The sequence below is a fragment of the Epargyreus clarus genome, unplaced genomic scaffold (assembly GCF_041222505.1).
Source record: "Epargyreus clarus isolate Ecla_fem2 unplaced genomic scaffold, WU_Ecla_fem_2.2 ptg000014l, whole genome shotgun sequence".
Classification (NCBI taxonomy): domain Eukaryota; kingdom Metazoa; phylum Arthropoda; class Insecta; order Lepidoptera; family Hesperiidae; genus Epargyreus; species Epargyreus clarus.
Genome location: NW_027332222.1, coordinates 12,346,834 through 12,373,539, shown reverse-complemented (window position 1 = coordinate 12,373,539; position 26,706 = coordinate 12,346,834). Strand labels below are relative to the sequence as shown.

The following is a 26,706-nucleotide window of genomic DNA, read 5'->3' as shown; positions in this document are numbered from 1 at the left end:
AATAAAAAATACAATTAGTAAAAAGTTTCGAGATTTTTTTATCAAATTGGATTCGTTTTACAAAGATTACTTTTTAGTTAATATAGTAGGCATAGTAGCCTTAGAGCTGTAAACAGTTTGAGGTGAACATTTATAATAAATATATCGATTTTAAATTTTGCCTTTGGCATATTATCTGGTACGAGCTTTTGCCCGCGGCTTCGCTCGCGTTACGAAGTAATATTATTAACTAAGATGATTTATACAAACTTTCATCCCCTATTTTATCCCGTTAGGGGTAGAATTGATCAAAATCGTTTCTTAGCGGATGCCTACGTCATAACATCTACTTGCATGCCAAATTTCAGCCCGATCCGTCCAGTGGTTTGGGCTGTGCGTTGATAGATCACTATTTCAGTTAGACACCTTTGAGTTGTATCCAAAATATATAATATCTAATATGTTATTCATTAAGTTAAGCCTTCAAATTGTTACCAGCTCTATGCTATAAAATTTTATAAAATATACTTATAGGAATTAACAATTTTACATCTACAATATTTCTGAAAAATCTGCATTCACAACTACAATACTTCTGAAAAGTTTGTATAATTATTCAAAGATCTAAGAGCTTTACTAGTATTTGGTATCTTGGTAATATTAATTGATTACCGACTAAATATACGTATACAATTAAAATATAAAAAATCCTATAAATCAATATACACAACATATAAATAATCTCACAACTCTCACAACTCGGATAGAACTTTTGGCACTTAATCAGTTTTATTTATTTTCTTATTTTTCTTTCCAAGAATTTTCATTAAATTTTTGGACATGAAGTATGGTTTCTCCGGCGAACCGTCGTTTCTTTCGCAGTCCTCCACTGTAACACAAAAAATTATTTAAAATAATTTTATTTTTAGATTAAAATTTATCAGATTTAATGAAATATATTGTAATGTGTACAAGTAAATGGCCACAACGAAAAATTAATGGTTTAATTTTTTATTTCATAAATTGAAGATTTTGAAAAGTGAATGACTGTAATTTTTTTTAAGCTTTCTGCAGAGTATCAGTAAATGCTTTCATTATTGTATGAAGAATTTGGTGTAAAACCAAGAATCATACACTGTTGGTAGCTTTAGAAAAGTTTTTTATTTGATTTACCCTTAAAACATACCTACGAGAAAGATTTCTTATACTTCTCCAAAAGAAAAAGGTATGTGAGAAAAGACACTTAAATAAGGTTTAAAACAAATGAAATAGTGAATACGTACAGAAGCAAAGGAACAGCGTGTCTACAGCCATAGAGTATACGTTGAAGAAGATAGTACATATGAGATATGTGGCGATGCCCAATATGATGGCTGGCACGTAGTTGTTGTGCAGTCTTTTTTCGTGGGTAATTTCGTAAAGATAATTCCACTGGAGTATGTAATACACCGCGAAGCCTATCCCGATGGATATCAACAGCTTCGATAGGAAGAATATAAAATCTGCAACCTGAAACAATTGATTTGAATGTTTTTGCGCTGCTGGTAAGTATTCTATCTTTTTTTTATATGGAGTAGCAGACGAGCATGCAGTCCACCTGATGGTAAGTGGCTATTGCCGCTCATGGACATCTGTAATCGACTCCAGATAGGATTAAACATTCGCACCGGAGGATGGCCACAGATGCGCCGCTATCCCCGAGGACTAAGTTGGAACGATTCGGAAAAGTATGTCTCACTTACCACACTCTTCAAACCAGAACACAGCAGCGCTTAACACTGCTAAGTAGTTGTAGTTAGTACATATTTATTAATAACCAACTCTAAGTAGAATAAGAAATTCTAAGTAATGTTATTATATGTACTGTTACTATACTTCTGAGAATTAAATTTGATAATCTGTCTGACGTCTGCTTTGATAGACTAAGAAAAAACGGCTCTAATACCATACTGTAGCGTTGCATTAAGTTTAAAATCATCTGACAAGTGTGGGTATGTTATATCTTGGCAAGATCATAATGTTAGTTCTCATATATTACATCATTAAGCTATCTATACCTATACATCTATACAACCGACTACTAGGGATAGTATAATATTAAATGTTACCTTATCCAACACGACGACCCTGATAATGTTTCTTATGAGCAACGAGAACGCATCGCTCGCGCTCTTGCAGAAGTTTTTACCATGGACAGCACACATTATATACGCGTTCTTATTGATGAATTTCAAAAAGCTTTCGAGGCACCAGAAGAAACATTTGCAACAGCACATGATACACCGTGTCAGCGGGTTGTCGAATTTTTTCACCTTATGGTCTATGTATTCTAAAATGACCCGAATCACTCTTACTATCGCAATAATAAGAGCTCCGAAAGCCACGGTCCCTAGATGATATCTGAAATGCAAACATAAGAATAAACAAGTTGACTTAAATTTTAATGTGATTTATTTTAACTGATTCCAAATGTTGTCAACCAAATAGTAAAGTGATGACCGACCCACTGCTGGGCATCGAACCTCGGAGCCCGCAGATCGAGAGGCCGAACTTTAAAACAGTAAACTGCATATCATTGCCGTGATTCTTAATAACAACACTTAAGTAGTAGGTAATAAGGTCGTAAGTCTGAATTTGTAACTTTCAAGAGAACTATTTTAAACTTCCTCAATAGATTAATCGGTAAGGAAACATAGTATCTGCTTCATTTTGAAAAAAAAAAATAATTTCATGTTAGAGACCATAATAACATTATACCTATTTTTGCAAATATAGTAATGAAAGTCATTGTGCAATAATGTAGTGCACTTCTTTAATGAGATCAAGAAAACTTGTAATAGTACATTACAATACGAGGACGAAAAATTTTTTTCTGACAAGTGTGAGTTTGCAGGCCGAGCCGCAGGCGAGGACTGCAATCACACGAGTCAGAAAAACATTTTTCGTCCGCGTGTTGTATAAAATTTTATATTACGGGGTCGGAAATGGGGGTTTTGCGCACGCGAAGCGTGCGTAAAACGTCAATTTACGCACGCCGTGATATAAACAATATTTTCGCATGCAAGAGAAAGGTAACTCAAACAAGTATGATTCCATGTTCACCTTCAGGCATGGTGTCATATATCATAATATTATGCATGCATATGACGAAATATGTTTGTAGTTTAAAAGAGTAGTGTTAAGTGCTGCTGTATTCTGGTTCGAAAGGTGTGGAAAGGGAGATACCTACATATCTGCAGTCGATCGAAGGTTAAGTACTTGTCTACGATTGATCGTCTGTATATTATAAAATATTGTTACATACCTAGTCGTCCTGTAAATGCCACTTGTGAGCGTGAAAAATGGTAGGTCTCTCTTGTGGAAGGTCCAGTACCACGTCGAGAAGGTACTTGCAAGTATCATGTCTGTCACTCCACTGACAAAGAACATTGCCCAGAAGAAACCCAATAGATTTGCAACTAAAAATCAATAGGCACGATAAAATATTTATATGGTGGTAAAATAAATAAAAAAATCCATATCCAAAGGGTTAAAACGGTACCGATAACAATCCGTCTGTCATAGGGTTCTATCTCTTTAAAGTAGAACTAATAACCCATGGTGCCGATAGATGTTTTTGCATCTTTAATGAACAGCACCATGTTATAGCGTTTGGGGAATACCTCAGAATGAAGTTCATATTACATCTTGCGTGTTCGTAAATACATATAGCTACATGTTTAAAGTTAGTATTTTATACGGGTAGTAGATACTCACGGTGTAAGTATATAACACTATGGGGGCTATCAAATCCTGTAAAGTGGCAGATCGCCTTCTCGCAAGGTTGCGACAGCGTAATATTGTTGCGACATTGCGTTGCAAACGTTGCCGGGTCGCAAACAACGTAATCCTGTAAGTACAAAACGATCCTTATAGAAAATTGTAAGCTCTCAACTTTTATACCCATTTTCACTTTTTCTTCATCATGTGGGAGTGCGAATAAAATTTTCAAAAAGAAATCGAAACAAAAGGTAGTTAGTACCTACATAATTATTCAATACATTGTCAATATCTTGTGGATAATTACAGTTACTAGATGAAAACGCCCGTATGGATAAAGTCCAGAGGAATCGACGTCACACCCATTTCAGTCTTATAACAGCTGCGGGCTGCTGTGGTCTGGTTTAATGGATGTGGTAAAGGAAAGACATCACATACGTGGCCAACGTCAGGTAGGCTCCAATTCTATTTTGGGTTAATTATAGATATCCATAGCCGGCAATAGCCATTAACGGTCAGATTATTGCATTCGCTATTGTACACAATATTTTTTTAAAAAAGTAGGGAAGTTATAAGGCAGTGGAATATCGCCTTGTGTATGTTGATTACCTTTTTATAGACGTCTCCACAATCGCAATTGTCTTGTTCTAAATCGATAACGTTGAATGTTGGGCTGCCCATCGATAACAAATACATAAGAACTATAACTCCGTATCCGATCACCAAACATTGCAGGGCCCATGGGAATAACGGAAAGAATACCGTTGATTTTATTGCTGTAACTGCCCTGAAAATTTTAATAATAAGAAGGTTTTCCAAAATCTATAGTGTATTACCCTATGTCTCCCTTATAAATAATAGTGTTAAGCGCTGCTGTTTCTGGTTTAAAGTGCTTATGTTGTAGAGTTTCAACTTAGTCCTCCAGGATAGCAAAGATATAAAGAAAGTTAACCTGTTGTTATGAAACCAATGTTCGCTGATTACCATATTTTGAATTATTATTAATGAATTAAGAGTTATCTCTTATTCAATGTTAATCCCAAAATTTAACTCGGATATGTCACATTTATTATGTAAATTTGACTTATGAATTTCCTCCATGTTTAATAGGAGGTAAATGTAAACGAATTTTATGCTAATTCCACAAATGGTTATGTGTTATGTATAGAGCTAAATATTATTCACATATATGATTTTAATATTAATTACAAAACGTTCAACAAAAACTAAAAAATAGTTCAATGCTGATTTTAAAGTAATGTGTTTTCAAGGTACGTACTTGCTTCCCTCTTGTATAAGTGCAATGGCAATTGTAATACGGCTTCGCAGAAATATGACCACCAATAGTAGTATGAGCAATATAACAGCTAGGGCTATTAATAACACCATCCAGGTCTCTTGTTTAGAGAATATCGTTTGAGCGTAGCCCTTCAAGTTAGTGGTCTGTTGCAGGCTTATCGGGTGCGCGCGGTAGTATACGTAATTCTTGTAACACAAGTATATAGCTGCAAAATAATTTCATTTTAATTAGGGTTAATTAAGAACCAACAACCATACATGTATTTTTTATCATCCTTATTTTTAGACCAGTAATTTTTAGGAAGTACCTTCACAAGTTCACACTTCAACAGCAATGCCACTACTACTATAATAATAGTACTTAACACTGATGTCATAAGGCAAATGAGGCTGTGGTGCCTACAAAGTTCTATGTTCTTCTATCTTGAAACAATCCACGTATGCAATATCAGGGGACTGTCTTTAAAGTGTATTTGATACTATATCCGTTTTTTCTTATTAATGACTACCTACTATCTATTTTTGAGTTTTCTTTTACAATATATCTGCGTTTATTAGATACATATTCAAGAACCATTTAAAATCTAAAAATTAATGAAAACAACTAGATGTTTTATTTTATTAATTCCTTATGTGTTCGATACTCGGTTGCTTCTTATCAACTCATGGTGATAAATCTTGTTTTACTGGGAAAACTAACGATTTATCATAGTTCGGGGTTTTACCGTAACATACACTTGCCTAAGCTAAACGAAACATTAAAAAAGTATTTATGTATTTTGGATCGTTAAAGCACGTGATAATTAGTTTCCGCAATGTTGTCGAATACTAAGTCTAGGATTCGAACCTCGAGCTCTAGAAAACCACAACTTATTAAAAAAAAAAAATAGCAATACCGAATGCAAGTAAGGCTAGAAGTCCGCAAATGGAGGCCCACACCACCGGCGCGATGACCCATCGCAGGAGCAGGATGTATATGAAGCACACGATGACCACAGCCACCAGTGCGCCCAACAAGTACCATTTTGACTGCACTAAGTCTTGCACTATCTGGCTGGATACCTGTAGCCGTAAAATACATTGTGTTAAAAGTTATATACATACTTAGAAAATAAAATCAAATATTTAATGGTTATCAGAAAGTTACAAAAGTTCTTTTATATACTAAATTATACTCCATTCCTAATATCATATAACCGCGAAATGTTATATTAATATTTCAATGTAAATTAATGTGTATTTATGTTTATTTTTTATTATTTGAGGAGAGAGTCCTACATTAAAATTTAGGAAACAAACACAAAGTTAAGAATCATGTTATTGGAAAGACTGCGAAATGTAATGAATCTGTGCATTTGGTCATTAAGATTTTAGAGTGATTTGTAAGGTAAAATGCCTCGGTGCTACCTTTACTTTAATATCTTTAACTCGGTGCTACCTTTATGGTCTCACAACACTAGAAGGATTTTTTCTACGTACGTAGGTAGTACCTAAACTATTTAGTAAATTATTTACGTATCTACTAGATACGTAAATAATGCTATTTTAAGTAATAAATATTTTAAGAGATCGTACAAAAATTTAGTTATTAATACTTATAGCGTAAATTAATTAGTAGTTAAGCCATTTCAGTAGCGGCACGGTACAATTTCACATTCGGCGAAATAATTAATTAATAATTCGGCGGATAGGTGGTTGACTAAATATGCGAAATTGATTGAACTCGATAAATCGGTGACTTAAATCGCTACTTAACTCATTATTACATTATTTATACATTTTCACGTCCAATGAAGATGATGAATAAATTTGGGGATTAGTGCCTATTACCTACTAAGCACATGCGATACATTCATAGATAGGCAGGCATGTTTATTAACAATGTCCATGCAGATGATTACTATAAATTTCAGTATAATATTTGGTATCTTAAAATTGAGAGAACGAAGTAATTTGACCGTGGCTATGGTGGCGATTTTTTTAAATTTCTACAGATAATTTGTTGAATATAAAATTGAATCGCGTCGCCATAGCAAATTGTATGACTACACCTGATCCCAACAACTTTAGAGAGGACTTCAACTAGCAGTTTGGCGGGGACTATACCTGCCTACTACGAGTAGGTATACCCACTGTGTGGTACCACGTGGTACCGTGTGGATACGGTGAGACCTAGTGATTGATAATACACGCTGTTTAGTCTTCGATTACTAGTTCTTATTAGTGATCGAAGTGTTTAGTCTTAAAATGTTAATCACTCCCGTAACTTTCAATAATACTCGTATGTTAAATAACATGTTAAATTTTCACACTACTACCTACATTAGTGAATTTAGATTTAAGAGTGTTTAGGACCACCATTAATAAATAATAATAAGTTACTCTACCTGGTTAAATTGAATTAATTCGACGATCCGATCGCTTATTTCTCCCAGTTCAACTGTTGTAAGATCACTAATCTCCTGGATATAATTCACCACATCGGCGACGTTAGGAAAGCACCGACCCAATACTGCTCCGATCACCAGGCATGCATATTACATAATAGGTTAATAAGTACATTGTGGTTTACTAGTCAATGTGTGTGATGATGAGGGTGCTACAAAGATGCTTGCAGAAGTTACAGTTTAGTTGCAAGACCAAGCAATTGCTATGCGACGTGCGACTCTGTCGAGGCTACCTACGACATGGGCCTCACGCTCGTCTCTCGTGAAGAGCTTCATCCAACCGGCAGCAACAGACCCCACACTGCTCAGTAGTGTTTCTTCCGTTTGCTTCGGATTTCTGACGCAGAAATCATGAGAGATTTGTCTCGGAGTTGTCGAGATGGGCTTCGACGTATCTCTACACTGCATAGTAGCTAGGTCCCCGATGCAGCGGTACAACACTAGGGCCCATTTATAACGAATTCTCTTTTTTTATGATTGGATGAAGCAATAATAAATAAAGGTTGTAGAAAATAAAAAGTATTAGATATATTATGCGATACACACAGAATGTAAAATAAACCAGAAGTTGTGACCTCCTTGTCGTAACTGTTTTATTTGTCACCCTTTAAAAATGTTTGAAGTTGGTTTTGATTTTAATTAGGTACAATTGAACCGTAGTACAACTAGGTCAGACATACGCTTATATACATTTCATCCGTAAATTTTAGGAAACATTGACTTATATGTAATTGGTAGCAATTCGGTACATTATTGCCTACGGGCAGTAAGTGGGTAAATGTTGGATACCACTCGATTTATTTTACATTCTGTTGACAACTATCATTCACAAATTGAGTTATGCTTTGAAAATAGGTATTTAGGGGAAATTATTTGCATATTTAAACAACTTTTTTTCTGATTACTAACCTGATTGACTTTTGAATACGAATTCTGTGCATTTATCCGCTTGAACATGAAGATTATACTCCGCCGGTGTCAGATTCTGCACATTTATGTCATCTGTACATACTATTTTCGATTTTAATTGTTCAAACGGCACCCCTCTGTCTAACTCTGCTTTCAACATTTTTGTTTCGTCCGGACATTTTTCAACACAAACCTGTAAATATATCATTAGATTAACATATATCATTACAGTCATTTTAAATTTAAGTTAAGTAATAATGTTGGACTCTTAATGCAATTGGGTATAAAGAATATCGTGACTATACCTACTTATAATTATTACATACATATTGTATAGGTATAATTGTCCTATTAGTGCTAATTTCTTTATGTATCGCTATAATAACTATCTTGGTAGCAAATAAAGCCTATCTAAAACTTATCTGCGACACGTGTTCTTCAAATAACTAATAAGCCCCTGTTCCAATTTCACAGGTACCTAACGGTGCTATCTTTATATAAACAAATGTTTTGTAAATTAACGCTATGCAATGATAAAACTTGGTTTATTTAGTCTCTGTTGCGACATTAATGACGGTAACCTGACCACCGATTTCCTTTTTGTATAAGCAGTCGTTTGTTGTGGTGTGGTTGTGCATTTTCGCACGGTAACATACATAAACCGAGCCTACATTGTTTTTATAGTTGTGCGATACGGTCGCAAGCTACGCTCTATAACAGTTGATAATGAAACTAAACGAATCCGCCCCTCAATTGGAGTTGTATAGCACATATTTAAGTAACTTTACACTTCTATTAGAGGAACAACACTAAGATGGATTTAATTGGATATGTCCAAAAAGCAGCGGCCGGGCAACCTTATTCACTTATTATCAACACGGGCCACATAATATATAATCACGTGAGGTAATGGCGGCCCGCTTTTTGAATCAGTCGGTCTCAAAATGGTGGTGTAAAAACATCCTCAATCCTCTGGTAAGATATTAGGTTCCAGGAAAGTCCGCGGGCCGCAAGGAGAAGTTCTATTAAGTCCCGCAAGCCGCGGGCTGCCTATCGATGCTGTAGAGTTACAAAATACTTAAGATGAATATCTAAAGCGACAACAAATTAATAAAACATTACCTACGACGTACAGAGGACGTTAGAAACAAGTTCATCGTGGAATGCATATGATTAATAATTTGTTTGCTTAATGATAAGCAACCTGATCCCCGATCTCCAACCGCAATTAAAATGTAGCTTAGTATTACTTTGTTTATATTTCCGTCAATACATATTTATATTTACATTTGATGTAGTTTCATGATGTAAAACTATATATTATATCGCTTATATACTTTGGCCTACCCTACTGGACACTAGTTTTAAGTGCTAAAGTACCTAATACTAAGTATCCGATAAGCTGGAAAATAGGGGGATTCCCTTTGTTAGATTATCAACTTGGTAATAAATTACCAAACTACGATATCTAGACGCACGGTGCATTGGAAATATTTGAATCTTTCAGCAGTTACAGCACTAGCCTGTATGTATACTACACGAAATGTTTTGACTTATAATAACTTACTTGTGGTGTACGACAGCCCATGAGCACTGAATCTGGCGCAACACACTTCGCAATATTAAAAAATAACAGATTTTTCTTATTCTCCAATCCCGAATCGATTCCACATCGTCGACCATTAGAATCGATGGGAGCTAGCAGCTTTTCGATGCTTCCATGTTGCATACCTGTAAATATGTAACCAAGTGACACACAGGCTTATGTTCTTCATTGTTCATAAGTGGATAGAGAAGGAAAATCAGAATTTAGCTTTTACTCTTACTTTTGTACGTTTCCTGATATGTTTTTAATGCAAGATTGCAAGAGATATTATATATAGTTTTGAAAGGTGCCTATAACGGCTAGAAGCTTACCATCGATCATAGATATATTTAGTAGGATAATATATCTATGGGATCGATACACCTATTTCTAGCGTGACGCGAATTTTTGCGTTATAGTAGAAGGATGTGGATGCTGGTTGACATAAATGTGAATTCTTTCCTAACTGACAAAATCTCAATAACTTTAAAATAACTATTAAACACTATGGATTTTTAACGCACGCGAAAGATACAGGTTCAAAATTAAATCAAATATCTCTGATGTTTCAGCCATGTGTGTATACTAGACTTCGATACTGAAGAAATATAGAATGCCTGCCTTTAAATACATTGTCTGCCCTCATGGCAAGTGAGCGCGAGTTGACTGACCTATAGGGCCAAGGTCATAATTTATTCAAGGAGGAAAAGCGAAAATTATTACCATTATAGAGGAGTTTTTTGTAAGCTAACATTTTTACACATAAATAACTTTAACTACTTATAAAGAACAAAGTAAATGTTTTCGGCAAGGTACCACACCTCGCAGAGTGAGAGACGTTTAGGCCATTCACGTTCACGTCGGTCAATTCCGGATTGTCAGACTTTACACCCTTGATAACTTCTTTATAGATCTCTCAGGTGTAAGGGTTTCCCCGCGATGTTTTCCTTCGACATTAAAGCTAGTGATCATTATAATATTTTTACCCGAATGCTTTTCAATGCCTTTCAAGGGTATCTATGTGTCTCATTCTTTAATTGCAGCCTAAGCGGTTTGACAGATTTTAACCTAAACGAGACGTCGTGGGATTCTTTTAAATTGTGAGAGTGACTTAGACCGTATTTTTAAGGTTTTTATGTTTTTTTTTTTAAATTGACTAATTGCATACGCACGAAAAAAAACAGAAGCTTAAAGAGGAAGTATACACTTACTGTAATAACCGACGTAACCCCATACTCCAAGGAATGCGATGAATAAAATCAAAAAGACAACGTCTGTGCAGGAGCGATTGTGAATAGGTCCATTGAAATTAGGGTCATGTCGAATAGGCTCCCCTGAAAAATTACAAAAACAAACGTTATTATAAACCAATTATTTTAAAACCACGTAATAAGTAGATAATAAAATTATAATAACAACGTACATTTCCCTTTCAATATTATTATTTTTCCAATTAATAGTGTTGATTATTCATTTTTGCGGTCAAAAGTTGGAAAATCATGTAATTAAAATACAATAATTAAAATAAAAAAACATCAGCTAAATGACTGATGTTTCCTGGTTTATAGATACTGTGTGTATACTAAGACTCGTTAAGTTTTATAATCAAAAAGCAAACTAAGGTCCAAAAGTTTGATATCGATAAGACCTAAAAATGGGGTCTTGGCTTTTGGTAAATGAAATTACGTTAAATCTAGTGTACCTAGGACTGGGACTATTTCTGTAATAATGTATTGACTAAAAGGAGAAGCATTATAGTATATTATGAAGAGATAAAATAACAAACCACAAGTTTAATTATTTTTTGGATCAATTAGGTACGGCATGAATCATAAGGTAAAGATGACTGCGCTAGTTTTAGTCCACAATTTGTTAATTGCAAAGGCAATTAGAACGGTCTAATTTGATATAGGACATGGGATCTTTCCGTAGTATTATTTATAACAATCATAAATTTATTGAATTTGATCTATGAATTTGATCTTTAGTATAAAATGCCTGCAAAGTACCTACAGTTTATATTTCTTTTTTTGCATTATACAAATAATTGTTTATTACTGTAGGTACGTAGAATCATGTCGAATAGGCTCCCCTGAAAAATTACAAAAACAAACGTTATTATAATCCAATTATTTTAAAACCACGTAATAAGTAGATAATAAAATTAGAATAACAACGTACATTTCCCTTTCAATATTATTCATTTTTGCGGTCAAAAGTTGGAAAAACATGTAATTAAAATACAGTATCTATAAACTAGGAAACATCAGCTAAATGACTGATGTTTCCTGGTTTATAGATACTGTGTGTATACTAAGACTCGTTAAGTTTTATAATCAAAAAGCAAACTAAGGTCCAAAAGTTTGATATCGATAAGACCTAAAAATGGGGTCTTGGCTTTTGGTAAATGTTTCGTTAAATCGAGTGTAGTTAGGACTGAGACTATTTCTGTAATAATGTATTAACAAATAAGGAGAAGTATTTTAGTATATTATGAAGAGATAAAATAACAAACCACAAGTTTAATTAATTTTTGGATCAATTAGGTACGGCATGAATCATAAGGTAAAGATGACCGCGCTAGTTAAGTCCACAATTTGTTAATTGCAAAGGCAATTAGAACGGTCTAATTTGATATAGGACATGGGATCTTTCCGTTGTATTATTTACAACAATCATAAATTTATGGTTATCGTAGTCCCAAAGTCAGATTTTCTTTAAAGCGTTCCTTGATATACGAGTACATACTTTTCTTACGGTATATTTATCTATGAATTTGATCATTAGTATAAAATGCCTGCAAAGTACCTACAGTTTATATTTCTTTTGCACGTTATACAAATAATTGTTTATTACTGTAAGTTATATGATGAGATAAAAGAATTAATTAAAAAATCAAAAACCCGACTGCAAAGCTACGCTAAGCTAAAAAGCTGAAGTAGAATTTCCAAAAACTGTGAAATAGTCGTTTTATTATTTTTATAAAGAAAGCCAAATACAAAGTTTCATAGTAGGTATCTGCTTCAAAATCAAAAGATGTTCAAACAATATTATCCTATTTTATCCTCGTAGTGCTCATTTACGCTACATAAAAAACCTATGAGTAAAATTCCAGCACTCTAAAGTTCAGCGGTTTCCCTTTGCGTTGATCTTTATTACAGCAACACTACTCATATAGTCAGACAATCATCTCGATGTGTTATATCTATATATGTGTATATATTATATAATGTATGTCTAATCTCCATTTAATTTCCTTTATTTTAATATCCTACTCGATAGGTTTGCTTAACTTTTTTAAAACGTGTTGCTATTTCGCAAAAACTATCCACCATTTACGCTCCATAAAATATATAACTTCAGTAATTCAAAGTTCCGATCATTATTTTACCTCGTAAGGGGTAGAATTTCATTATTTTTATCCAACAAGCCAGATACAACATTTCATAGTGTTTGTTTCAAAATTGACGATTGTTTAAATGAACTTTTAACCCTTATTTTACCCTCTACGGGGTTATTTTTTCGGATGGGGAAAAATAGGTGTGTCCTTATTCCTATCCAGAAGCCAAATACTAAATTTTATAGCAGTTGCTTCAAAATTAAAGGATTTCAAAAAAACTGTTTTCCCCTATTTTACCCTCTTAGGGGTAGAATTTCCAAAAGGTCTTTCTTAGTACTTATTTACGCTATATAGCGAACCTTTGTGCAAAATTTCAGAACTCTAAGTTGAGCGGTTTTGGCTATATGTTGATTTCTGAAAAATGAAAAAGTCATTTAGTTAGTCAGTCAGTCAGTCACCTTGCTGTTTTATATATATACAAATATATTTTTATAATCTCCGTTTAATTGCCTTTCATTTGATACCCTACTCGATAGGTTCGGTTAGCTTTTGTTTTGAAATGTGTTACTATTTCGCGCCAAAAATCCGCCATTTTGTTTTTGTTTTTCTAACACCTATCTAAGGACACTCGGGTCATTGAGACGTATATAATGACACCTTAACTGTCGAAATTCATCCAGCCGTTTGTTAGATTCTATCAAATAAAGAAAGACAAACATACAAGATACGCGCGAAAAACATAACACTTCCTTGGCAGTCGGGTAAAAATAAAATAACACTTCTAATTATAATACTAAGTAGTAAATAAGTAACGTATTTTCCTTGGAAAAATACTATTCAGTCGTCGTCAATATCATGTTTTAGGTATACGTATTTTTATTTTTATTTATGTATATTTCTTTACACACCTATCTAAACTGATCGTTCCGGACTATTTGTCTCAGTAAATGGTGCGCTATTATCCAATCAGCATTCTCTCCGTCGCATGTAATATTGTAAATTGACAAAATTATCTGTAGGTATCAAAAATCTGGTTTGATATGGCCGTACTCAATAATATCTCTCTTAATATTTGATTAGTATTAATGATGGAGACTTTAAACATATCGTTAACCGCTATCATAAAATAAACCAATACATAGTTGGTAACTAAATGATTTTATTAAAAACAATACAAATACATTTTTATACTTCTTTATTGATCTTTGATAATTCGTCATCTGTTTAAAGGTTATAGTTGTTTATAACTTTTAAAACTAAATCAACGATTCTTTTTGTAACTTAATAAGTATATTTTATTCGATAAAAATACAATGCCAATTATTTAAACGGACCCTAATGTAGGTAGTACGTTAGTACACATAACGACTTATTTTGGCGTATATTTTCTGAATAATTCTAGTATTCATAAAATGTTAAATAAATCGTTTGCCTTTAGTTAAATGCTTTAGACAGCATATTCGAGACCTCGGCTCTATTCCGATAACCTTAGAGTAAATATCTAACACGCGAAATAAGCCGTTTAAATTACACATGTATCAAAACATTTGTGGCCTATCAGTTAATACTCACGCGATTCTTTCGGAGGAACGCAGCAGTTATCGCAGCAGCCCATGTTTAATACAAATCACCACAAATATCATCCAATTACACATACTATTGGGAATAGGTAACTTGCAATATCTACTTTTGTCACATTTTCAGTAAACACTGAAAACTTATTTCTCTACCGATTGAGGTGCAGGTACGTGATTGGTATATCAACATAACTCTGTTATCAGTCTAGTAATTGATAACGTGGCCTTATATCTACACGTTACTTCTTTCATACCAAAACTGCTAAAAAAACTATAACGTTAGTGATGAATGGTGACGTCAAAATTCTAACCTTATAAATAATGTTAACTAGCCTACGTGATTCAGTTAAAATATATCCTTTACTTTATATGGTAATAAATGTAACAAGCATGTGTTTTTCCCTTTTGGAGCCAAACCAACTTTTATATTTTTCTAACTTTGCTATTTTTATATTTTTGTTCGTTTTTTTATTATGTGTGTCACAGTGTAAGATAATTGTAATTGTAATATTAATAATGTATTTTTTATAGAATCAGCCTTATCCGCCTTTGCCTTATTATAGTCGGTGAAAAAATAAGATTTTCATATTCGAGGGTACTAAAGTATGCTCGAGGGTTCAAAATTCAAACTGCTCGGGATGCCTAAAGCCCTAGCTCCAACGCTGACTTAGACCGTGTCCCATTTTTTTCATGTAGTTAAAAGAATCTAGTCTAAAGATCATCCCCAGACTGGTTTGAGTTCGATTGACCGTGTTTGTAGGTTGATATAGATAGAGCTACCTAAGTTTGAAGGAACATTACAGAACATACGTCGAGTCAGATTAGTTTATTCTGTAAATAGTTAAATAAATCGTATAGTAGCATCAAGCAAATACTAATCGTATTTTATATAGTAAGAATAATCTCTTTGTCTCTAACGTCCATTAATATTAATTAACCTTTACTCTTAGATTCCATTTGCCAGTTGAAGGTCTTGATCATAGCTGGATTATCATACATTCAATAAAATGGTTCACTTCATTTAGATTAAATGACGTATTTTACCATATGCCTGCGAAATATAATATACCTATATGTGACCAAATTGTCAGTAACCCACGCCTCGTAATTGCACAATGAACATGCTCACTGAGTTCAGTTATAGAGAAGTTACTTATACCGATGACTATGAACCATTGTAACAAGGACACTATAATTGAATATAATTGAGCTAGATCTTTTGTGATCTTATTTAAGGAAACACACATATATAACAGAATATATGAAATACCTATGATAATCGAATTAGGGAAACAATTTCGCAAAAAAATATTTCTATTTTGATTCTAAATTAATCATTAACTGAAAGAAAGCTCCATTAATTAATGATATGTATGTTTAAGATTTGAACGAGGATCAATTGGCAGACAATGTTTATTTATACGTCAGAGGTAATACTCAAATACCCTTACTACTAGATGATATGGCTATCGGCTAATAATGTAATTTACTTATCAGAGCAGATCAACAAAAACACAATAATAAAATATTATCAAAGTGCATATAATAATAATTTATCATACACTGTTTTATATTAGTTACGCATAGGTAGGTACTATAAGTCACTGTAGGTAATCAGTAAAGATTTACTAAAACAGCACCATTTTAATACGTTCTATGAACGGCACTTCACGAACATATTCCATGCGCGTAGAGAATAATACGTAATATTTTATGAGATTTTCGTAAGATATAACAATCACATAAACTATAAAATTACGTTGGCTTTGTACTATGCACAGTGCACACGATAACGTCACATCGGATACTGTCTTGATGGTTTGATGCTGGTAGAGATGCCGACGTTACTAAGGTTTATTTCACATTGGCGTCAGGTATAATACTACTTATAATACTAATACAATAGAAAACTAAATGATTGTTTAGTAAGAGGAAGAACCTTGCTCTCTTTAATTTAAACGTATATTCTTCGATACTCAACCAAGGACTATAAATATTGAGAGTCAATATTTTTTATATTATACATATCTTTGTTTGTGTTAGAATTATGCTGTAGTTTTGAGGATTACTATAAAAGTAAACATTTCATATAAATGTGTGTTACGGGTATTTTTCTTATCTATGTGAGTGTATACTTGAAAATGTAAGTACATTTACATATTGCAGGTTTTCAAGTGGTTAGATGACCTGATTATTTTATAACTAGCTCTGCAATGACGTGTAATGATTCACGTTTTCTCTTTGAAGAAACCTTGTAGCTTGCATAATGTTTTCCGGTTGTGGGTTTAGCAAATACTAATAAGCATTTCAGTTTACAAGTCAGCTGAAATGTCTATGTATCATCAGCATGATCTACAATCTATATTCTGATGTTTTGGTTAAGTACTCACTACTGGTCGCTCTGGACATTTGCATCCAACTTCATAACATAAAAATTTAAGTCGATAAACAGCGCATAAAATGCGTAGCTTCTTCCCTAAGAACGCCTGATTCATCTCATAAATAAGTAACCGCAGAAATGCCTATTCACCTACATGAAGATACCTTGACCATGAGGCCTAGAGGACTTGCTCAAGTTTACGGTGAGGTTGGAAAAAGTTTATTGTTGTTAATATGTTCGTATTTATTAGTGTTCATGAAGATTTTACATGCTGTATTAAGTTTATGATTCTGTGTAGATGCATAAACTTATTGAATTACTTTCGACTAGTGTAATGTATTGAAAAGTTCAAAACTTGACGTGTATTTCGCTTGCATAGTTTACTTACGTATATATGTGACGGCGTATGGTCGATTAATGACGAGAAAACAATGGCGAATTGTTCTACACCTATACAAAAGCTTGCGTCTTTAGCATTACGTGAATTAGCTGCAACAGATCTACACATGCAATGATTTACCGAAAATTCTTAGCGCAAAATTTAGATGTTGGCGTCCAGCCGTCTATGTGTACGCCGTCTTACACAACGTAAACGACTCGACACACATTTACTGTGTTAAAAATGATGACGGTAGCTTTATTTACGTTCGCGGATGGAGGATTATCTCTGTCGTTGCGCGCGCGCCACAAATAAAATCACAGAGTACCCAAAATTACCAACAACGTATTTATGTTGACTCATATTGACTAAATCCATTCTATTATCTATTTTACAAATATTTATCGTGAAGTGCACGAGGACACATTAATTATGCGAAATTACTCGTATTTTTTATTCGATTGTTCCATTCTTCACAAATACAAAACAAAATAAAAAATTAGGCGATAGGTATTAATGTCATTAATGTAATACACGATGTCTCTGTAGTTCCGGGACTAGAATAGGGCTACGGTATCCCCTTCCTGTCGTAAGAGGCGACTCAAAGAGGGCTTCGGAATGAATAATAATTAGGTTAACTTTTTAAATGGATGGATTGGCGTTAAAGAACACAGAGATGTTGTTTGGATTAGACCAGTGGCTGAACCTGGCAATGGCCCGCGGCCTAGTGGTGGTCCACGGCGGTACTACAAGTGGTCAAGGAAAAATTAATTATTATTCATCTCATGTACAATGTTATCCTTTTTATGTACTGTTAAACATCTATTACAAGCTGTACTGTTAAACACTTAGCAGCCGATAGCAAAACAAAGTGTGTAATAATATGAGTAATAATAAATAAACCTGAAATACAGGATCAATAAACAATATAAAAAGAGAAGCACCTACTGCAGAACGATACAAATACGGTAATGAATATTGTTTATAAAAATCAAATATGACGTCATAGAAGAGGAACAATACTATTTATTTATTTATTTATTTATTTTATTGTGTAAAGCATTTAGTACAATAGATTGACCTACAATACATACAGTTCAATTAAATGCTACCTTTACAGGTGTTACACATGTCAAACTTAAATAAAATGTTAGGATTAATAATAAAGTATTAAAGGTAACCGCTATTTAGATTAATACGAATGCAATTATGTCGAAATTAACAACCAATAATAATAATAATCAAGTCATTATATAACGATAATAATAATAAGGAAATTAGGAAAATTATGTCAGTTTTTATCATCAAAGTACTCTTTAATCGTATAGAAGCATTTTTTAGCTAGCCAATTTTTTACTAAATTCCTGAATTTTATATAGTTGTGGCCTTTAAAATCATCCGGAATGTTATTATATATGTTAATAGCCATATTAAAACTATTTTTGGCAGTCAATGATAGTTTTGTCATGGGTCGATATAATCTATGGATGTTCAGTGTCCGCGCTTTCCGAGTGTATATATTTTTCTCTTCCTGGAAGAGATCTTTGTGTTTGTAGACGAACAAACAGACATCTAAAATAAATAAACATGTTAGGGTTAATATTTTGTATTTCAGAAATAATGGACGGCATGAGTCTGTTTGTGCGAGACCAAAGATAGCTCGTATGCATCTTTTTTGTATTCGGAAAGCTCTTAGGGATTCAGACGAGATGCCCCAAATAACAATATTATTATAGTTTGCAAAAATTCATTATAGTTTGCAAAAATGTACCTGCACTTGACTATGAGACTATATTTATGCCGCAGTTATAGGATCTATGATGGTGACAGGTACTAATACGATTATGTGTAATGTATTCATTATGTACCTTTAGTGATTGTACGTTTACATTGCTTAATAATATAAGTGCTAATTTAAGAAGCAGGTACATATCGTGATCTCTAAAAGAGAAAAATGTGAAAAGTTTTAGAAGAAAAATCAGTATCTTAGCTTTATTTGCTTATCTATCACCAAAAATTCCAGCGATAGGTATTTGCATATTTCCTTGGTGACAAGAATGTGATAAAGTTAAAGTAACTTATAAAAGTTGTAAATACTTTGTTGAATTGTACAAGAAATATTTTGTACATTATATATTTTCTCTTAGAATGAATTCGACCTACGATGTAAAAAGTATATCACTCCATAAAATCATATTTACGTGAAGGCCGGAAAAAGCTGCTCTCTATGTTCGTTAGGAACTCCATAGGTACACAGATATATACAGAAGTGGCAGTCTAAAATTGTTTTTATATTTTAATAGGCAGAAGTTTTTAAATTAATGTTTTCCTGATATTATTAACCAATACGGCAATTTCTATTCTGCCTTATTTAAATAATCCTACCAAGGTTGCAAGAATGCAAGAACAAAGATTTAACAAAGGGCACAATATGCGTTTGTTTGCTAGAGCTAGTATCTGTAAATCTGTATGCACTCTAGTCTGTATCTACGCTAGTCGTTCTCACGGTAGAGGCAGTAGAGGGAGGTACAATTTTTAAAATTAATAAATAAAATTATTTCGTTTATTCAATGTAAGTACACTACTATCAAGGTATCTAATCGTATCTACTCATAGCATCGCTACACTTATAAAGCCGTTAGCTGTGTGAGAATAGGTACATAATCAGTTGGTAGGTACTTGAATCAGATTTATTATCTTGGAGAAACCATTCTGAGTCATATAATTATTGTCATACAATTTTATTTTATATTAATTAGAACAGTTTCGTCAACTACACTCCAAGCCTTCCTCAATTGTGGAGAGGAAACTGGGTGCAACAGTGGGACATTATATGCGGTTGTATTTAACAATAAAAATGTTTGAACTTTTAGTATAAATTCTGAACTTACCATAATCTTTTCCCATAGTGTAGAAAATTAATCCAATCACTGCATAAATTGAACGCCGTTAACACTGTGAACCGAGGATTGTACCTACTTCACAAAATTTCTTAAACCCACAGTCAACTATACTTTATCAATATGTTTATAGTTTTTGTCCTCGCAATTATTTTTGGAAACCATCCATCAGGAAAACAACAGTAATTATAGATTTAACTCAAGTTAAGTTCAAATTACTTTGTGTCGCTAGGCATTTTAAATAAACAATAACACTCCTTTCACTGAATATTCTTTACTAAAAACGATATGAAGGTACTTGGCGGTATTTGTAAAATGGCAGGAAATTGTAAAGATAGCACGAAAAATATTATTTTGTTTACGTACACTCGAAAGCGAAAGTTTGTAGAGTGAATGAGGTAAAATATCTGTCTGCCGAGTCGCGTCGTCCGGCTCGGATGCCAGCGGCAACAGACTGAGTGCTGAGTGGGGTAATACTGATTCACTTTTTCGAACAATACTAAAGTACTAATCGTTCCACACAGCAGTCTACGTCACAGTTGGTAAATAAAGTAAATCCTTATCTAAAGTAACAATAAGCTCAATTAAATCATATAAGAAAGTTTATTAGAAAATGACTCAGGAAGCTAAACTATGAGAGTCTCAAAATTTAATATACCTACCTCATATCTTAAGTAGTTAAGTACATTAGCAGTTAGAATAAAAGTTCATTGTAATCATTCTATCAACGATATGCAGTTTTTGTAATTAACATTCTCAAGTGATTAAACTAATTATCGAGCATTGGATCATTCTTGTCCGATGTAACAGTCATTGTGTGTGGCGCCAACATATACATAAAGGATTTATAAATAGGTAGGTACCAATTATCAGTAGATATTAAGGTAAGCAAGTTGTCGGTGAATTTTTTGAACGTTTTGGTATCTATACATTGAATAGCCGCTTATTTGTGTAAAATGAATAAAAAAGTTGCAACAAATTTGTAAATGACTTCTAGCTTTATCTAACCTACCCCGTATCCCTAGTAAAACGAGTTGGTACGCTATAAAACGCTTATGTGGCAAGAGACTCATGTAGTGGTAGTAGATGTCGGTAGGATATAAAAATATTCAAGTACTTGATTCATCCATGGTTGATTATCTATGTTACCCATCATCAATAGTGTTGTTATAATAATACGATCATATCTTAATAGTTTCACTGTAAATTACCTATAGATATTATCAATATCACGCCTAATGTTATTGGGTTTTTCAGCAAAACATTTATGAGCGGGGAAACTCCTATAATTAATTATAACTTCTAAAAGTAATAAACTATTATTTTGTCCTTTAGCAAGCATTAGGTATGTATATTATAATATTGTGTGTTATAATGTTGTGTTATATTTAATTTGGATTTCCGCCTAAATTGAATCATACCTGAACAATATGTAATTGTCAGCGTTATCTGTGTGTTAATAAATAGTTTTCGTGTATATTACCGGTTGGATCCCTTAAAAGGTATTTCTGTGGTGAATCATTGTATCCCTTAATGTTTCCTCTCTCTATGTCTCTACCTAACTTTATTTTTAAGGAATTTTAGTTTCGCTGAGTCAGATATAAAGACCTATTTGGTAACATTGATTACTTAGGTAAAAGTCGTAAGTCGTACATATCAACTCCCTGTACCAATACCGACACCTTTTTAATTATAACACGTTACAGGAAGTGAAAGATAATATTGATAGGTACATTTATCTTTGGTCTGATTTATAGATAGATCTCCACATTTGTACCTAAGTATAATAAGTAGGTAGGCATAAGACGCTAAAGTACCTATATTTATGTTTTTACGTTATTAACATTTTATTCGTAAAAAGTATTATTGATTGTCGGTTATTATCAGTCAATTATATCAGGGGGCAGCAAAAGAGCCATATTATCAAATTTCCATCAATGTAATAGTTATTATTCAACGCATTTTTTTACCACATGCATGAATAAGGTTGAACGGACCATGAAAACACAATGACATGGATTAATGTATTGTTTTACTGGTGTTATAATTATTGTAAATTAGGTAAACTCTTGCTAAAAATATTGGTAGGTATATATATTGTGTGATGTACGTTTATACTTAATACGTCATTTCCTTTGTGGTTTTTGTGAGCGATGATTCAGTCAATTAGGTTGCATTGTAAAGCGTTATTTTAAAAGATTTGGGGCGTAGTAGTTGAGAGCGTGACTTTTATGCGTAGAACAATACGAACGTGTGGAGGTCACTTTAGTACCAGTACAATACCCCAGAAAAACAGTTGCTCATATAGCATAATGAAATCTGTGGTTCCTATACTAATAGCTAATTGACAAATGTAGAGTATAAATTACTACACAATGAACAAAATGCTGCCCAAGCACGGCAAGATTGCGAGATCAATACCAAACCCCACAAATAAAATGAAATTAGATACCTGTTTCTTTAGATCCTAATTCCCTGTTTACGTGTTTATGTGCGCCAAAGAGTTAGTTTTATATTAAGTACTAACTGTGCCCCGCGGTTTCACTCGCGTTAAAAAGGAATGACGCGGGTGAAACCGCGGGGTACAGCTAGTTCTAAAATATGAGTAGCATAAGTTACTCCTTATTACATCAGCCACCTCCCAATAAAAGTCCCGTCAAAATCGGTGCAGCCATTTCAGAGATTAGCCGGAACAAATGTACCGTGTATGTACCGTATGTATATTCATATGCATGTAGTACAAAGCGGTTATTTCAATATTAAAAACAGACACTCCAATTTTATTTATATGTATAGAATTATAGAAACGTTCATGATATCTGCATTGGTGTTAAACGACATAAAAAACAAAGATTTAACCTTTTAAAGCTGAATAAAAACATATCTTCTATATAGCGGACTATGTTTAGTGAATAACAAATGTAAATGACCTTACGTACGTTAACTGGTGTTGAACAATGCAGCAGAGTATTCTGTTGTCTGGTGCTTGTCGCGAGTGTATGTATCTACACCTACTATATCATTATTATTATATGAGAAGACGGTCAAAGCCCCGGTTACCTACGTTGGAGATCATTTTCAGCAGAAGTGCACAATGAGTATGTAGACAAAACAAAACAAAAAAGCTAAAACATAAATTTAGGGCTGCGTAGCTTATAGATAACAAAGTGAATCATCTCCTCATCTTTTTCACAGAATGAAATACTGTTGATACAATAACATTATAATACGATAGTATGTGACGTGTTATTTGATAAAATATTAGTAGGTATACCGTATATCCTATGCGCAGAGAACTATAATGAACCCTTAATTTAATATATTTCCGTTAAATGCATTTGTTTGTAGAATTAATTATTAATGCGGCAAAAATGTAAATAAAACATTTAAGGGAGTAAGCTAAGTAGTAAGTTAATACGGGGTAAACGTCCTGTACGTTCTGGCAGTATTGTAACAAAGACTTGCATCCATCCCCGTCTGGCTGTTGACCCAGGACGAACTTAGTTACTCCACCACGTAGCACCTGTGTTCAATTTTAAATAATTGACCGTTCTGAGTTCATGGAGCAAACCTTGATTAAATCTATCTACAGTCAACATTTCAACGTACCCTTTAAACTTGCAGTTAGACATTTCAATCTCATTGAATTAATATTGTGACATCTCACAATTAATCACAGGTACACATCACACAGGTAGACCTTGTTATTCAAAGTATATCTACCTATTTTCTTATTCAAGGCTGATTGCAATTGACTAAAAACTAAATGTAAATTGCATCTACTTACAACTGATGTGTATGCTCGTGAAATATTATTCTTATATAAAATACATAAATAATTTTTGGTACATGCTTATTTAATCTATTGTCATTAATATTTATATTTTATATTTTTTATCATTAAAATATAAAAACTTTGCGGAAAGAAGGCCCCGGCGAGATTCGAACTCACGATCTCCTGTTTACTAGACAGGCGCTTTAACCAACTAAGCCACGGCGCCGATGTCTTCACATGTGAAATTTTGTAACGTATTATAAGCATAAATCCTGAAGTGTTAATGAACTAAAGAGATGTTTCATTTGCTATGAACATTTCTACTGTATGATTATTGATTACTGTTTTCCACTAACTGTTTATAAAAAAAACTTTTATCAGTTCATATTTTTTTGTGTATAATGTGAAGATAAATTGATTAAAAAGGGACGTCAATAAAAATAAATATTCCTGTATGAAAAGTTTAGTTTGAGTAATTAACGTATTTATAAATCACGGATTAACTGTAACTTAAAATCAATCAAATCAGACAATATGATAAAATACCACATATTAAATGAATATGTACAACCATGTAAATAAAACAAACGCAGCGCACTACAGTATTTCATTTATTTTTAAATAAGTTGCAAAACAATCAAACCAAGTGCTAAGTAGTTAAATAGGTGTACATAACGACGTTAACGAAGTGCAATATGACATAGACTGACACATATAAAAATGACTGCAATAATTAACACAGGCATTACATCTACTACATTACATACAAGAAGTATATGTTAAAACTTGAAATATACGCTACATATTTTTATTCTTAACTAGTAGCGCAAGTTCCTACAAATCAGGTTCCTTGCATCATGGCGCCGTCGCGTCGTGTTCCTGTTCCCCCTTCGGACGCCGGACCGGAAGAATGTAGGTATTACTATAGATACCGATATTTTTGGAGTTCAGCCAAAGCGAGGGGTGTTTTCGCTGGAAATTGTTATCTCTTTGTTCTTATTATATTTATCAAGCATGACCCAATTTGGTTATAGATCAATAATAAAAAAAATTAAAAGGCCTTAGTAATAATATTGTATTTTCTAAATTTTAAACATCTGGGCTTCAGTCACAGTTCAGATCACCAGGTGGGCTACGCGCTCTGGTGGTAGACATGTATAGTCCGCGCCAAACTGCTAGTCCGCTCTGAATATGAAACGAGTCGCGTCGAATAGCAAATTATAGATATTAGCGGGACGTAGACGGCGTTGGACCCCTGCAGGCACCCGTCCACTGCCCGGCTCCGGGTACATAGCTGCGTTAGTACCCCTTACGTTACTACAGAATATAATGTATCTTTGCGCGTAATGAATTGGGTCGCCAGAGCAAATTGTATGACTACATCTGCTCGCAACAACTTCAGAGCGAACTAGCAGTTTGGCGCGGACTATACTTCCGTTTTATAATATTAAAACTGTACATTTTATGATAATCTCCAATCAGTTGCAGTTTACCTTACTGAAATATGTAAAATTCTATTGTTGATCGAAGTACGTACCACCTACATATATACAATTGTTACGTGATCGATTACGCAAATACGCATGCGCTCTTATTTCTTTTGTGTATACTTGTACATATATTTGTAAGCATTTATGGTCGTTCAATGGACCTCCGAAACAAGATGTTTCAACTGAACAACATAGTGCCAGTCGGTGAGGGAACCACCACGTATCATGTTTGTTCTGCTGAACAAACATGATACGTAATTGTTAATAAAAATATAGAATATAAAGAACGAAAGGACATTGTGAACCTGTCTGCTGAGCGAGTTATTGAAATCTCTTGTATAGTTTGACCAGTTCCTGGTTGTTAACGTATATAGACCCCCTATTGCATCTTATGAGGAATTTGAAAAGATAATGGAAGAAGTTTTATAAAAATCTCGAATTCAAATAAGGGAATTTGTTGTTTGTGGGGACTTTAACATCAATATACTAGAAAGTACACCTCAAAGCAAGAAATTTATGCTGCTTTTTAAATCTTATAACTTGTACAATATTTTCCGAGAACCGACTAGGATAACTGCTATGAGCTCAACCTGTATAGATAATATTTTTACAGACCTTTGAAACCTTTAAATTCATTAATTATACACAATTTAGAATCTGATCATTGTGGTCAATTAGCAGTTTTCCCTAGGAAAGTTAAGAAGGTGCAAAAAAAGAAAATTAAGTTTGTTCCTATAAATAACAACCGCCTTGAACTATTTAAAAACAATTTGGCTCAAAAAGTTCCTTTGTTGCCTATACACGGTGACCCACGGTGGTTGATATATTATATAATTCTATGTTTAATCTAATCAGTGGTGAATTTGGCAAAGTTTTTAAACCGATAA

General features: G+C 33.4%; 1 protein-coding gene and 1 non-coding gene across 11 annotated transcripts; both read right to left on the bottom strand.

Moving 5' to 3' along the window:
- Window positions 1–147: 147 nt before the first annotated feature.
- Window positions 148–21,012, bottom strand: Ctl2 (Choline transporter-like 2). Of its 10 annotated transcripts, none has more exons than XM_073078984.1 (14): window positions 16,536–16,704; window positions 14,891–15,154; window positions 11,190–11,312; window positions 9,961–10,124; window positions 8,394–8,586; window positions 7,425–7,549; window positions 5,934–6,099; window positions 5,018–5,243; window positions 4,348–4,525; window positions 3,736–3,868; window positions 3,284–3,437; window positions 2,088–2,379; window positions 1,263–1,488; window positions 148–868 (listed from the first exon to the last, which is right to left on the bottom strand). In XM_073078984.1, the coding sequence occupies exons 2-14, from the start codon at window positions 14,931–14,933 to the stop codon at window positions 759–761; spliced, it is 2,133 nt and encodes a 710-aa protein (XP_072935085.1). In that variant the 5' UTR covers window positions 14,934–15,154; window positions 16,536–16,704; the 3' UTR covers window positions 148–758. The 10 variants fall into 10 exon arrangements, with proteins under 10 accessions (XP_072935085.1, XP_072935081.1, XP_072935077.1 ...); XM_073078980.1 differs by lacking the exon at window positions 7,425–7,549 and adding an exon at window positions 7,722–7,924 and having other exon boundaries at window positions 150–868; window positions 14,891–15,157; XM_073078976.1 differs by lacking the exon at window positions 7,425–7,549 and adding an exon at window positions 7,722–7,924 and having other exon boundaries at window positions 150–868.
- A 3,469-nt stretch (window positions 21,013–24,481) lies between these two features.
- On the bottom strand, window positions 24,482–24,555 carry TRNAT-AGU (transfer RNA threonine (anticodon AGU)). The gene has a single exon. It is a non-coding gene; the product is annotated as a tRNA-Thr (tRNA).
- Between the last annotated feature and the right edge of the window lie 2,151 nt (window positions 24,556–26,706).

What these genes read in the sequence shown, in the direction of transcription:
- Ctl2 (XM_073078980.1), bottom strand. Translation starts at nt 14,933, where the DNA reads ATGGGCTGCTGCGATAACTGCTGCGTTCCTCCGAAAGAATCGC. An exon ending in TGGGCTGTCGTACACCACAA is followed by an intron (nt 8,587 to 9,960) that starts GTAAGTTATTAT and finishes ATATATTTACAG; the next exon opens with GTTTGTGTTGAAAAATGTCC. An exon ending in GTGGAGACGTCTATAAAAAG is followed by an intron (nt 3,869 to 4,347) that starts GTAATCAACATA and finishes TTGTACTTACAG; the next exon opens with GATTACGTTGTTTGCGACCC.